This window comes from Gossypium hirsutum, chromosome A10, assembly GCF_007990345.1.
Source record: "Gossypium hirsutum isolate 1008001.06 chromosome A10, Gossypium_hirsutum_v2.1, whole genome shotgun sequence".
Taxonomy (NCBI): Eukaryota; Viridiplantae; Streptophyta; class Magnoliopsida; order Malvales; family Malvaceae; genus Gossypium; species Gossypium hirsutum.
In genome coordinates this window covers 104969060-104983155 of record NC_053433.1, presented here as the reverse complement: position 1 = coordinate 104983155, position 14096 = coordinate 104969060, and the positions used below count along the sequence as shown (strand labels likewise).

The following is a 14096-nucleotide window of genomic DNA, read 5'->3' as shown; positions in this document are numbered from 1 at the left end:
TGGGTTCAAGTATCCTCCTATTTATGAATTTGGTGATGTGTCAAAAAGAGTTGATATGATAATCACCTAAATGAAATTATTTAAAAAAAACTATATTTTATAAATGAGTTTTATTAATGTATATACTATCATTACAACCAAAATTTGTCGCTTTAAATTGTGTTTATTTATAAAATGAGATTAGATTAATTTAATTTGGTAAATTTATTAAACTATAAATATCATAAATTTGATCGTTTAAGTCCATTAAACCGATAAAAAAGGGGAGTTCGAGGTTTTAATAAAATATTTTTTTATAAATTTGATTAATGTACATAAAATAAATTGAATAAATCTATTTATATATATTTTTTATAAAGGTTTAAGGGTGTAAAAAGTCTTTAAATTTTTTCAAAAAAACCTTTTTTTTGCACTCAATTAATCACTTGAACTTTCAAAATGCACCAAAAAAGCCATCAAACTTCTTTAAAAAAAGCAATTAAGCCCCTGATTTTTTTCGTTCAATTGGATACTTGAACTTTCAAAATTCATCAAAAAGACCCTCAAAATTTTTCAAAAAGAAATTAAGCCCTGCTCTTATTAAAAATAATAAAAATATAAATTTTAGAAAAATATAAAAAATTAGAATTTTATTAAAAATTAGAATTTTTTATAAAAATTGTAAAAAAATCATATAAAAATAACGACCCCTAGTTTTTTCAATTATAGTCATCATGTGTCGCAACACAGTGTGACATGTGGCGAAAAATAATAAAAAATAAAAAATTATAAAATTTATAGAAAAATTATAAAATACTTCTTTTGTTACGATAATTTTTATAAATTTTTTTACGAAATTTATATTTTTTTACATTTTATATAATTTTCTTACGACTTTTTAAAATTTTAAAATTTTTATATTTCTATATATTTTATAATTTTTTACGATTTTTATAAAATTTTACAATTTTTATATTTTTTAATGATTTTTATATATTTTTCTAATTTCTAATAAATTTTTAATATTTTATTTTTTATTAAAATATAATAATACTTATAGCTTTTATTGATTTTAATTTTTTTTATAATTTTTAATAAAAGTAGGGGCTTAATTTCTTTTTTTTTTGAAAAAAATTGAGGGTCTTTTTTATGCATTTTGAAAGCTTAAGTATCTAATTGAGTGCAAAAAATGTAGGGGCTTAATTGCTTCTTTTTTTTTAATGTTTGAGGTTCTTTTTGATACATTTTGAAAGTTTAAATATCTAAATAAGTGCAAAAAAAAAAGCAATGACTTAATTGCTTTTTTCGAAAAAAAATTGAGGACTTTTTGCACTCTTACGCATTTTATCAATGTTTATTTTTATTTATAATCTCTCAACTCTTAAATCAAAAAAAAAACGTACTTAAGCATTTGAACTCATATTTTCCTAATTAACAGTGTCAGCTAAATTAAGGCTCAATCAACTAATTTTATTGTCTTAATATAAATGTAAAAAGAACACAAAATATTGATTTTCATGTAAAAAAATAAATGGATTAAATAAAAAAAAATAAACCATAATGAAAAGGAATAAAAAGGCTTAATCATAAATTTGACTACTAATGTTTGCATGTTTTGTCAAAATGGTCTTAATTGTATTTTGAGTCTTTCTTTGCCATCAAGCTTTGTTCTTTTTTTTTTCAATATCCTTTTTCTAACAGATTGAATGAAAACACTGTTAAAAAAGTTGATGGGATGATGCGGAATTTTATATGTAGAATATTTTTAATGAGATATAATTTATTACTTAGATAATCTAATAATATAATTACATTAAAAAATAATAAAATAAATAAATAATACATTAAATTAAAAAAAGACTCTTATTTTAAACAAAATAAACAAATGTATGAAAGATTAAAACTTTTTGAAAGAAAATAAAAATTGAAACCTTAAATTTATTCATTAGATCTGTTAGAAAAACAAATTAAAAAGAGAGAGCAAAGATTGATAGCTAAAAAGAGCTAAAAATATAATTCGGACCATTTTGACAAAATATGCAAATATTAGTTATTAAATTTATCATTAGACCGGAAATAAAAAATTGAACAAAAATTTAAAATTGAAGTAATGATTTTAGCTTATAACTTAATCAAAACTTTAATCCGCCCACCAGCTCCTATCCACTTCCTTGACTTTGAAATAGAGTCATTAAAAGCCAAACATTAGTTCTTTTTAAAATATATATTAAAAAAGTTAAACCATTCAAAATTTTAACATAATTTGAATTGTTAACGTAATGGTACAGTAATTCATTAAGAAAATAATGGTTGAATTTTTTTGATGAAGTCATGTTGATTTAATATCAATTTTAAATAATATTTAATAATTTTATCAAGTTCATTATTAGGACATTTCAATTTAATTTGGTCACTATGGATCAAGTTGACTGAATTAAAATTATTTTCGAAATATTTTCAATATTAGGTTACAATTTTTTTACTTCTAAAACTTTTAATTGTTTTATTTATATTAAAAGAAAAAAGAGAGAGTAAGGTTTAATTAGTCGACGAACCAAAAGTTAGGTCATAATTTCTTTGGTTAGGGTGTCATGTCTCATTTGTTTATGATTACTTTGGACTTTGGATAAAGGGAATATTTTTTGAATTATTTCTTATTTTATTATAACGGATCATTTACAGTTTAAATCGAAATAATAAATAATAATAATAATAATTTTTTTTTGGATTGTTTTATTTTTTTTCTTCAAAATTTGTTTTGATTTAAAAGATAATGTTGTTATTCCGATCTCTTTATTATATTAAATTTGAGATATAGATTTTATTTGATAGAGTGAAAAGAAAAATGAAAACATAAAAAATCGGAAAGGTAAAAAATTAAAATGATAGAAAATATAATTTTTCTTTATGTTTTGTAGAGTTGAAAAATAAAAAGAAAGAAAATAAAATATTTGAAAAATGCATAATTTTGAATTAATATATGTATCTTTTTTATTTTCTCTCCTTTCGTATTTTTAATTTAAAAGGATTACTTTTTATAGATTACGATGGAAAATAGTCATTCTACTAACTAAATTAATGAGTTTTTTTTGGTGAAGCATATACGGTGAACAGCTCTACAAAATTAAATTAAAGAAAATGGAAAAAATGCATATTATTAATCTTACTAACTAAATTGGAACTTACTCATTTAAACAATTTGGATTATTTTTAGATAATTTTATCCAAAACTTTTATTTCCATTTTTTTATTTTAGATATGCTCAATTCTAACAATTTTTTTTTTAAAAATTAAATATTTTTGTTTATAATTACATTTATTTTATTTCTCTATATATTTTCCTTTTCATTTTGAATTTATTGATTGTGGGCAGTAATTTCAAGCACACAGTAAAATTGTGAAAAAAAAAAAGAGAAACAGTGGGATGAAACTGAGAGAGCACACTGTAAATAATTTATATTTACCATTTTTATGACTATTATTATTAGGCAATTATTTTTTTTAAAGAACGAATAAGGAAATGAGTTATTTTGTAGTGGCAAGTGTTATACACGTGAGTTTATTGTGAATATATATATATAAATAGACAAATCATTTTGTTCCATAAATCACACCCTTCAAAGAAAGGCAAAAGCCCAAAAACCGCGTCGTTCAAAAGAGACAGCTTCTACCTCATTTCCTGTTCACCTACACAGTAAGTTTTCTCTTTCATATATTAATATAATAATTTATTAATTAAATTAATTAAGAAAAAGCTTTTTAATAAAAATTCCTTTTTATCAGGAATTCTTTTTTTTTTCTTGACAAAGATTTTTATTTTTCCATCAATTATTTTTAAAAAAATATTGTTTTTAAAATGATATCTTATCTGACCCTTTTTTTATCACATAAAATTTTTAAAAAAAAATTACTTATAACGATGAATGACGTAAGAAGGACTAAATAAATATACCTGAATATTATTTTAAATTCAATTTTTTTTGAAAAATATTGTTTTTCAGCAGATTTTTGAAAAAAATCATTTACTGTAAAAATAAAAATTTATTTAATTAGAACTTTCCAAAAAAAAAATTTAATAAATTATTTTGTAAATTTAAAATTAAACAACATAGAAACAAGAAATATTTCTTGCTTTGCTGCTACGCCTACAAAAAAGCAAAGCTCTCTTCTTTCTTCAGTTACCATTCTCCAAATAAACAATTAAAAAAAAAAAAGCTAACAAGAAGAAGCCTTCATCTTCTTTCAACCGATTGAAACGGATTCTATATTTTAGTTGTTTTATCAACGAAATCAAGAAGAACCCAAATTACAATTCCCAATAACCTTGATTTTTTTTTCCGGAAAAGTTTGAATTTTTCCGTTAATTTGCAATTTTTTTTATCTGGGTCGATGGCAGAAATGGAAGACAGCAAGGCGAAATCATCATCTGGGTCGTTGTTCTTCAATCGTTCGTTCACGATGAACTCTACGGCGGCAGCTGAGTCGAATTCCCCCAAATTCCATCTCCTTCTCAACAGCCCTTCGTCTCTCAATCGAGCAGCTTCCATTTCGAGGTTTTACAATTCCTTCGATTCCGTCAAAGGTAAAGTTAAAAAGCTTTGCAATTTGTTCGAATCCGCTAAGTCTTCGTCTTCACCATCGAACTTAGCCAGTCCTAAAGAAACTTCTCCCAAAGTTGTTTTGAGACCCTCGAAATCGATTGCGTATTCGTCCTCGTTTTCTTTGAGCTTTAATAACTCTCCGATAAGGTTACCGGGAACTGAAGATCGAATTGTTGTTTATTTAACTAGTTTGCGAGGGATTCGAAGGACTTACGAGGATTGTTATGCTGTTAAGATGATATTTAGAGGGTTCAGAGTTTGGGTCGATGAGAGAGATATCTCCATGGATGCAGCTTACAAGAAAGAGTTGCAAAGCGTTTTGAAGGAGAAGACAGTGAGTTTGCCTCAGGTTTTTATAAAGGGCAAGTACGTCGGTGGTGCTGATGTGATTAAAAGCATGTTTGAAGTTGGGGAATTGGCTAAGATTCTTGATGGGTTCCCAAGGAGACAACCTGGGTTTGTTTGTCAAGGTTGTGGGGATGTCAGGTTTGTGCCTTGTTGGAACTGTAGTGGGAGTCGAAAAGTGTTTGACGAAGATGAAGAGTTGCCTAAAAGATGCTTGGAATGCAATGAGAATGGCTTGATTCGTTGCCCAGATTGCTGCTCTTAAAGCTTTGGTACTTGCATGGTGCTAAGGTATATTTAGAAGTTTTCATTTTCGTTAACGAATGTAGGTGTTAACGAATGTAGATGTTGTGTTTAATGGTCTAGTGTACCGGTATGAGCCCTTTCGGTAGCAGATTTAGAAGCTTGTTAATGTAGATGTCGTGTTTAATGGTCTATTGTGTTTGGCATGAAACGTTTTGTTGGCAGAGAGCTGATGATCGTTCGTTTGTCATGTTCAACTGGATGTTGACAAATAATATTGTAATGCAAAATCAAAATGCCCTATTTGGTTCTGGCATTTCAATTACGGAGGAGATCCGAAATTTCTCTCTCCCATATGATATTGTAAATATTTAGTGCTATCTTAATGTAATGGACTCACATATTTTTGTGATAGATTATAATAAGAATAGAATATTATTTATGCTTTACTTCTTTTCTTGAATTCACTTTGTAATCAAAGAAGCTGCAATGCATATATATCTGGATTTGTAACCTAATCGCTTATTGCTCTGGAATTATTCCTACTTTAAGGAATGAGTGAACTGTAAGCAAAAGCTGCTTTGTGTGTTGAGTGCATAGATTGTGAGATTTTAGACAGATTGATGTCTAGATTCTACAAATGTCAACTATCTTTAAGCATTCATTGATTTGATAGCCTAACTACTTTACTTTGTACCAATTTTCTATCAATGCATTTCAGTCCTTGTGCCTCTATATTGATATGCTAAGAATTTAGAGATGCTCGAAAGGGTGGAATATTTTGGATTTTGGAGTCTGTAAAAGTGTTAGCAAATTACTATGTTACTTCGACTTGGTTGTGACAGTATGGGTATGCTTATTGTTTCCAAGTTTTTCTGTACTTGGAGGCTCATAATCTTATATCTTATACGGGGTACTTAAGAAAATTGAAGAGTCATAGAAACATATCATTGGATAATACTTCTATATTGTTATATTCATTCTATCCCTTTCTTGTGAGGCAAATTTTTAATATGTTTAAGAGCCATGAGTTACATGATTAGTGCTAAACTGTAGTTGTGTTGGTCTATGAAGTATTTCCTTTAAATTTGGTTTCTAGGATTTTCTGGGTTGTGTTTTCATGACAAATCTGTTCTACCTAAAAGACTGTTCTTAGTTTTTGCCCAAGTTATATTGTACTTTATCTCCTGCATGTTTTAACTCTTGATTACTGATCGATATCAGGGCTGTTATGTCAAGGATTATTTACTGTTTTATTTTCCAGCTATGTTAGTTCCGACTTTTCAGTTCACTTGAAGTATCTGTGTGGAAATAAGATACTACAAGGACTTTTTTTTTTGGCCACACAATGCAAAGACTCTCTACACTTATCTGTGCCTGTAAACAATAGCTTTCCATTTTCTGAAGGTAGACCTAAATTTGGGATGCTTCTGGCCTAATTCCCTTCCCCTTAGTTTGGCCGGGACAATCCATCTCCATCATAATTCAGGTGAGCAGTCACCATCAAAACTCCTTAGGCTTGGAGTAGGCACTAATCACTTCATCTTCAATCCTCTCTTTTCCATCAGTAGAATATTCCAGGTATGAATCAATGAAGAGAGAGCATTGTATACATGAAGTTACTAACATTTAGGTGACCACTTGCTATCCTTAAGAGCATGCATGAAAGAGCAACTGATACTCTAGCTATTAAATTAACGAGAACACTGGGATTATCTTTCAGAAACCGCACCATTTTACGCCTCCATTTTCCTGCATTCCAACATTGGGAGTACATTCACCATTAGGATGGTTGCCATGGAAATGCACCTATGTTACCCGGACTATATTTTCTCTAAAATCCCCAAATTTTGCCATTTACATCCAATTTAGGCACGACTATAATCCTTGAAATATATTAGTTCCATTGGAGTATCAGAGGCTTATGTTGTTCCGGTTCTCCATTTTCATTATTCGAAAGTAGGTATGAGATATTCCTTCGAAATATATGAAAAGACTAAAACATAATTAACTTCTGTTCAAATTCGAGTCTGAGTAAAGAACAGAAAGAACCATTCTCCATATTTTGGCATTTATATTCAATACATATTTTAGGCATAACTCTCACTATATTTGCTCCGTTGGAATATTTGGAGAGGCTTATGTTCTTCCAACACATTCGGATACAAGTATGAGATACGATCCTCTGAATATATGAAAAGACCAAACATACTAGTATATGCCGCTCATATTTGAGTTCTAGTAAAGAACAGAAAGAACCATTATAAAGAAGAAAGCTGAGGAGTACAACTAAGTGCTACAAAATTATACACATCATTGTTTCACACTATAAAATGAGGTTTTGCCTGCTGCTTTATCATCACCAAGCCATGTTTAAAACCTTCTATGATGATGTTTTCCTAAAATTACACGTATCCATTCAAAGTGGTCATAACAAGCATATTTTCGGACATTCTGATATGAACCTGACTATTTTTCCTCCCTTTTACAAGCTATTGAGTAAGCGGAACGCATTCGAGCTCAATCTCAAGCACCCCTCTCTCCACCTTTTGTAGCCGAAGAGAGATATCCTGTTTTACTTTCCCATCTGTCACGGTAATTATACCGTCTTTTTCTAGGGTGTTGTCTTTGCTCGCAACCCATTTCCCTAGCTGCATTGATTCCTGAATCTCTGAACGCTCATGGGCTTTTGCCGCAGCAACAAGCGGTTGAATGTCAATCTCTGCTTCCCCCATAAAATCGTCATGTGAAAAAGTATCTTTATCATACACAATCTGCATATAAAGGTCCGGAAATGCGTTAAATATGAGTAATTAGAGAAAAACAAAAAGTTAGAACAACATAAAGGCAAATTACCACTATCTAACCAGAAAACGTTTCATTCCTGGACAAAAGCAGGAACTTATAATTATAATGTCTTGGTAGAGATTTAATCATTTTCTCTAGAAGTTCATTTGGTCGAGTAAAGATATTCTTAATGATTTACAGGCAAACATAGTACTACCAGTGTAATAAAACTTGCGTTGCAAAGTATAGTCATTTCGTGCTTTTGTGTTAAAAAAATCCAACTCACCACTTTCAAAGGAGGAATGCTATCTGGAATTGACAACATTAGGCTTTCGTTCCAGACTGGATTTAGGTTGTTCTTTATGACTCGGGTCTTGACTGACTGCAAGAAAAGAGATTACTAAGAATTCAGATCATTTACGACAACTTGCTTCACTAGATTTGTCCGTTTCAGTTCAAGATTTAATAACATCATCAAATTTGTGAAAAAGATAAAAGCATACTTGTTGACCCAACGTGAGCATGACGTACGGATCGCTGGTAACCATATCCCGGACAGCTAGGTTGGTGCCTTTAACAACATTCACCTTAATCATCCCAATGAATTCAACCATACCTGCCTATAAACAGTACATTTAAAGAAAAAATAACATTAACACAGTTAATTTGCAGAAATAACTTCATTGAAGGCTTTTCTATGATCATACTAATATTCCCAGAAAGCTAACATGAAATAACCGTGCTGTAGTACCAGTCCAGTTAATTTGGAAGGATATGAGGCATAGAAGATTGTATCAGATTTAGAGATATCAATTTTTCTTACCCCAATACGCACCAACTAGTTAGTTCTTGCGGAAAGAAGTGCTTCTGGAATCGGAAAATTAAAATAAGCATTGGTAAAAGAAAAGGTAATAATTACCAATGAGTTGCTCTTCCTTACAGACTTGTGATTATCACTGTCTCTTCTTCCCCAGCTGTTTCTAAATTTTTGCCCAATACGATGTCTGGTCGGCTGTTTCTCATACTGTCTTTTATCTTGACTGAACAGGTTGGACAAAGAACCCTGTGAGGAGGAAGACGAAGTCCGTTGATGAGAATGGGGGTCATGTTTATTGCCATCAAAAAATTGCATAATCTCGTATTTTCTCCTAAGCATTCAAGAAATAAAATACTCAGAAAAACGAATTAAGAAAAACGAATTAAGTGGTCTAGCCAGAAAAAGAAAGAAGGTATTGGCAAGTTAATTTTGGCATTACCTAATGAAATCGGCACGCTCCTCATTGGATGAATCTGGTGTCGGCTTTTTGAGGTTTTCAGGAATGAGAGCTTCATATTTATTGTTTGCTACATTATTGCCACCCAAATTTACCAGAACATCAACTTGTTCGTCTGTCCATTCATCGAGTTTCACTGATAAAACCTAGCATAATTGCATTTCAAATTAGAAAATTAGCAGATAAGTGCATGTCTGGACAGAACACTGTAACCATCTACGTAACTTGGATTCGGATGTAAGTGTAGGGTATAGGTATGCACCTGACACAGTTATTTTCATTTTTTTTTCAATTCTTTCTATGTATTTGAAGATTCTTGGATGTCATATCCCCATACCATGTCAGGGCATGGGTTAAACATGGATACTTCAAGCAAAAATGAAGAGTCGGAGTAACTTAGATAATCAAAACACTACAGCATATTACAGATCAATGACCACGGACTGATTGAATAGCCTCTATTTGGCAAACTTAAATGCAGAGTATCCATGAGAAAAAAATTACTAATACAGCAAGGCCGGTAATTTTATGTGGCAACTTCCAGTTACCAAAGATGGTTACTATGTGCAAGTCCAAATAATATGAAATAATTTTGATTCTTGGCTTTTTGTGTTCTGCAATGACAATGACTGTACATAGCAGACATAGGGATGGCTGATTCATGATGTTTTAATGCAACTAAATCAAGGTTTTATACCAGTAGAATCCTTTGACTATCGTATTTAAAGAAGTAATTTCTACTTAGAATAAGTTTTAAGAAGTCTCACTAAATACACAATGTAATACAATCCTTTAGAACTTCAATCAAGTAAAATATGAGCCAAATCCAAGAACCATACCTTTGATATATGTACTCCGAGGCTTCTATGAACACCAGAGCATTTAATACAAATAAAAACTCCAAGTGTTAATGATCTGATATGCAAGAAAAGGAAAAACAAAGTAAAAAAGAAGGAAAGGTCGATTTAATATACCAAACTTAAGCACAAACAAAATGGAAAAACACCTGAAAAGGGGCTAACAAATGAATTACTGCCACTATTACAGATATTGGGACAAACTTCAATGGAAAAAGAGAGATAAAAAGTATTTACTAAATAGAGCATAGACATATGTGGCATGGACTCAGGATAAGTGTCGGATATGGAAATGCTACCTGTCCAATACCAATATGCTCAAAAGTATGAATTCAGTTTCAGTACATGAATTCACCCCCGGAAAGTTGGGAGACGCATTCATGTCACTCAAGAAAAGAGTATTAAACTTGAAATGGAGTTCCATAAAGAAAGATACCGAAGCTTAAGTCTCGAGAAATCCAAATTATTTCCTAAAAACGAACAAATCAAACTTTATAATAAATCAAAGTACTTCACTTACACCCATTTTGGATCTGGGGTCCCGCAATCTGCACAAACACCGTTCCCAGACTCTTTCAACAATTTCTCCAGCCTCTCTTTTGCACCTATTTAATGAACAGTAGAAGTTAAAATTTAGAAATCAGGATAAAATTATATAGCTGTACGGGAAATCAAATGAGATACTACTGCTACTATAGGTTCCGTATTCGAACACGGACTGAGGTCCTCAAAGGGATAAACCAAAGAATTAATCCAAATGCACAAAGGCAAACACGAGTGCTTTCACAAAACTACAACACAGGGTTCTGTAAGTATATAAGCACTGGAAAGGCATCCATGTTAGGGACCAACATAGTGTAGCGTGCTGGAATTAGGTTCTATGCCCTTTGACGCATTTCATTTTGCAATTGCTATTTTTCATTTTCCATTCGTAATGCTTCAAGCGTAACATTTGAGTTAAAGGCCATCATACCGGAAGATTTCCACAACTCCCTAAAATTCCAAGGGGTACTATCTGCATCACTTGGTCGATTCCAATATGGCTGTTCCGCACATAGGAGATCATATAAGCGAGAACCGGATCCTACATGTGCAACACAATGAATAAACCAAACATATTATCAGAAAAATCCAAGTTCCCGGCCAAATGTCATTGAAATACTAATAGGGGAACCGCTAAAGGAAGTTCAACATGTCATAGTAAGGAAACAATTAATCACAAGCTCACAAAACATAAAAAATATATGTGGAAGGACTCTTGGCTTCGGTTCAACCAAAGGTATCATTACTCGCCAAAATCGATCCAGAAATAGAAGATCACCATCAATAAGCACAATCATCGGCAACGGACGATTAGAGAAATTCAAGAATCTAACCTATTATTCAACATATGGAGCTAAAATGTTTTGTTTTCATTTTCCCCCCAAACTCAGGTAAAACATAAGCCAACATGGTTTCCAACATAAGCCAAATCCATTGCCTTGGCAACAATTTAGATGATCTGATGTTATGAATGTTTTTCATTGCTTTCAAATTCCTTCTTGTTTTTTTCATAATCATTCAAAGTAAGAAATTATTGAAAATAAACCAACAACAACATAAAAAGAAGCAAGACAGCCCTTTTGTCTTTAAATGGTTTGCATGAATCATTACCAGAAGGTGGTTTGGTATCAGAATTTCCATGTTGGGTAGACATCTCCAGCCTTCAAATTTGAAGACCCTAATCACTGCTATTATTTGGAAAATCCCATTTATGACTTCTTTAAATCTGCACTAAAATAACATTAAAACATCCATTAAACAAGAAGCAAAATACAATAATTAGAATCCAAAAACAAAAAAGAAATAAAAAAGTTCTTACATTCTAAATATTTGGCTTTTTCTATTGAAAAGAAGATCATCAGCTTTGATAAAGTTTTCTTCTGCATCAAATATATTATTTTTAAAAAATAAAATAATGGTATTTAAAAAATTGAAACAAAATGCTAAAAACAAAAATTTAAAAAAAGGGTTGTTCTTACATTGTTGGGAAAACCAAATTACAAAGTCACTGAAGGAGTTTGCATAGGAAACAGAGAAGTTTTAGTTGGAACAACGAGATTTTTCAAAAGAAATTAATTTGGTTTTTACTGTAAAAATAAAACAAATCTAAAAGAATTAAAGAAATGGATAAGGGAAGAAAAAAAGAAAAGAAAAGAAGGAAAATATTACCTGAATTTAAATATTTTTTTATCGTTTTTTCATTATTTTATAAAAAAGATTATATTAATTTTTAATAATAGAATGTTGAGGAATAATACCCTCAGAAAAGTCAAAGTCGTAATTCTGGCAACTCAAAACTTAAATGCCCTTTTTTTGTCGGTTGTCTTCTTACCAGACGCACGAATACTAATTTTTTCACGCGCATTTCGTGCGCGTGAACCACCCCTCATTTTTTTTAAATAACTTGCTTTTATATAATTTTCAAATTTTTTGAAAGTATAATTTTCAAATCTTAACCTATCAATCTTCATGTTAGTTTTTTTTTCCCCTAAACCATGGTTATTCCGTACATCTGTTGATAAGTCGAATTATCTAATTAAGTTTGAAATCTTATGAGAGAGTTAAAAACAAATATACGAAGTTTAGACAAATAAAAGATCTATTTAAAATATGAATTGATTTAGATTTTCACATTCGAAGCCTAACTCGATTTGTTTTATACTTTTGTATCATATCTTTTATTTTATATATAATGTATTTTATATAATATAAAATTAAATATATAATAACATAACATAATGTAAATATTAAAAATATTTTTAATATTAAATTAAAAAATATACATTTAGACGAGCTTAAAACATGTTTTGGGTCAATCATTTACAAACATAAGTGATGCTAATATTATAAGCTTATATTTTGGGTCAGATTTGACTTGAGCAAACACAAAGTATGCTAATATTATACACAAGCTGAGCATGAACCTAACATGATTCGATCCATAAACATTTCTAATTTCAACCCTATTAAGAAAAATATTTTTTAAAAAAATTAGGTGGAATTGAGAATGGGCTCCGAAGGTTTTTGTGTCTCGTTTCAATATAATTATTAAAATATTTGTATTTATTATAAAATTTTTAATTGAGTTAGTGTCACGAATTAATTAGATACTAACTTAGATCATGTTTGATAAAGTGTTGAAAAAATTCAATCAAATAAAATTTAATATTCTTAGAAACTTGATTTTTTAAACGGGTTTGATAGCCCACAATGAAATTTACTATAAAATTTTTTTCAACAAGAAAGTGTGAAAAATGATATGTAGATAGAGACCTACATAGCACTTAATAAAGAATAAATTCAGACTTTTTTACATATATAATGCAAATAAAAAATTAAATATTGAAATGGCATGTCAATACTATTATTTACTAAAATTGTATGTTTGAAACAATAATAATGGGTGGAGGGAGAGAGATAAGCGGCATCCATAATTTTTCTGATACATTCGTTGAATCATCATTACAAAATGATGTGTGTTTAAAAAATATTTTTTTAAGGGTGGAGAGGGAGAGATGGGCGGCACCAGTTTGGTACAAAAATATAATCTGACTGGTGAAGGATGAGAGAGAGACTGCACCAGACTAAAATGTGATAATTTAAAATATTTAGGGATCTAATATGTAAGTTTTCCATTTTAATTGAACGAAAAAAATTAGGATGACGCCTTAGGTGGCACCAAACTTAAAAAAGTTTAATTCCTTTATAGGCTCTTCTTATTTACTATTTTCTTTTATTCTCTTTCAATACCAAAAAAGAAAAGAAAAGAGAGGCTTATTATCAATTAGCTCAAAGTTTTTTATACAAATTTTTTTTTTAAATTCGGTTCCAACTAGAAATAAATTTTATTTATTTTTTGAAAAATAACTTTTTTTGTTTAAATTATTTTATTCCACTATTCAAATAAATTTTTTTGTAAAATTATTATATGAAATACCACACAGTTTAAATTTAGCAACATTCTTCCC

General features: G+C 29.9%; 2 protein-coding genes across 3 annotated transcripts; one reads left to right on the top strand and one right to left on the bottom strand.

Annotated features, from left to right (window-relative positions):
- Positions 1-4093: 4093 nt before the first annotated feature.
- LOC121207582 (uncharacterized protein At5g39865) lies at positions 4094-5617 on the top strand. The gene has a single exon (XM_041077911.1). It carries the CDS (start codon positions 4369-4371, stop codon positions 5188-5190), a length of 822 nt encoding a protein of 273 aa, XP_040933845.1. The 5' UTR covers positions 4094-4368; the 3' UTR covers positions 5191-5617.
- Positions 5618-7432: 1815 nt separating this feature from the next.
- On the bottom strand, positions 7433-12389 carry LOC121207581 (probable ADP-ribosylation factor GTPase-activating protein AGD11). Of its 2 annotated transcripts, none has more exons than XM_041077910.1 (11): positions 12108-12389; positions 11948-12008; positions 11740-11859; positions 11060-11170; positions 10607-10691; positions 10069-10144; positions 9212-9375; positions 8875-9103; positions 8459-8575; positions 8242-8337; positions 7433-7942 (listed from the first exon to the last, which is right to left on the bottom strand). In XM_041077910.1, exons 3-11 carry the CDS (start codon positions 11780-11782, stop codon positions 7661-7663), a joined length of 1203 nt encoding a protein of 400 aa, XP_040933844.1. In that variant the 5' UTR covers positions 11783-11859; positions 11948-12008; positions 12108-12389; the 3' UTR covers positions 7433-7660. The 2 variants fall into 2 exon arrangements, with proteins under 2 accessions (XP_040933844.1, XP_040933843.1); XM_041077909.1 differs by having other exon boundaries at positions 11740-11854; positions 12108-12255.
- Between the last annotated feature and the right edge of the window lie 1707 nt (positions 12390-14096).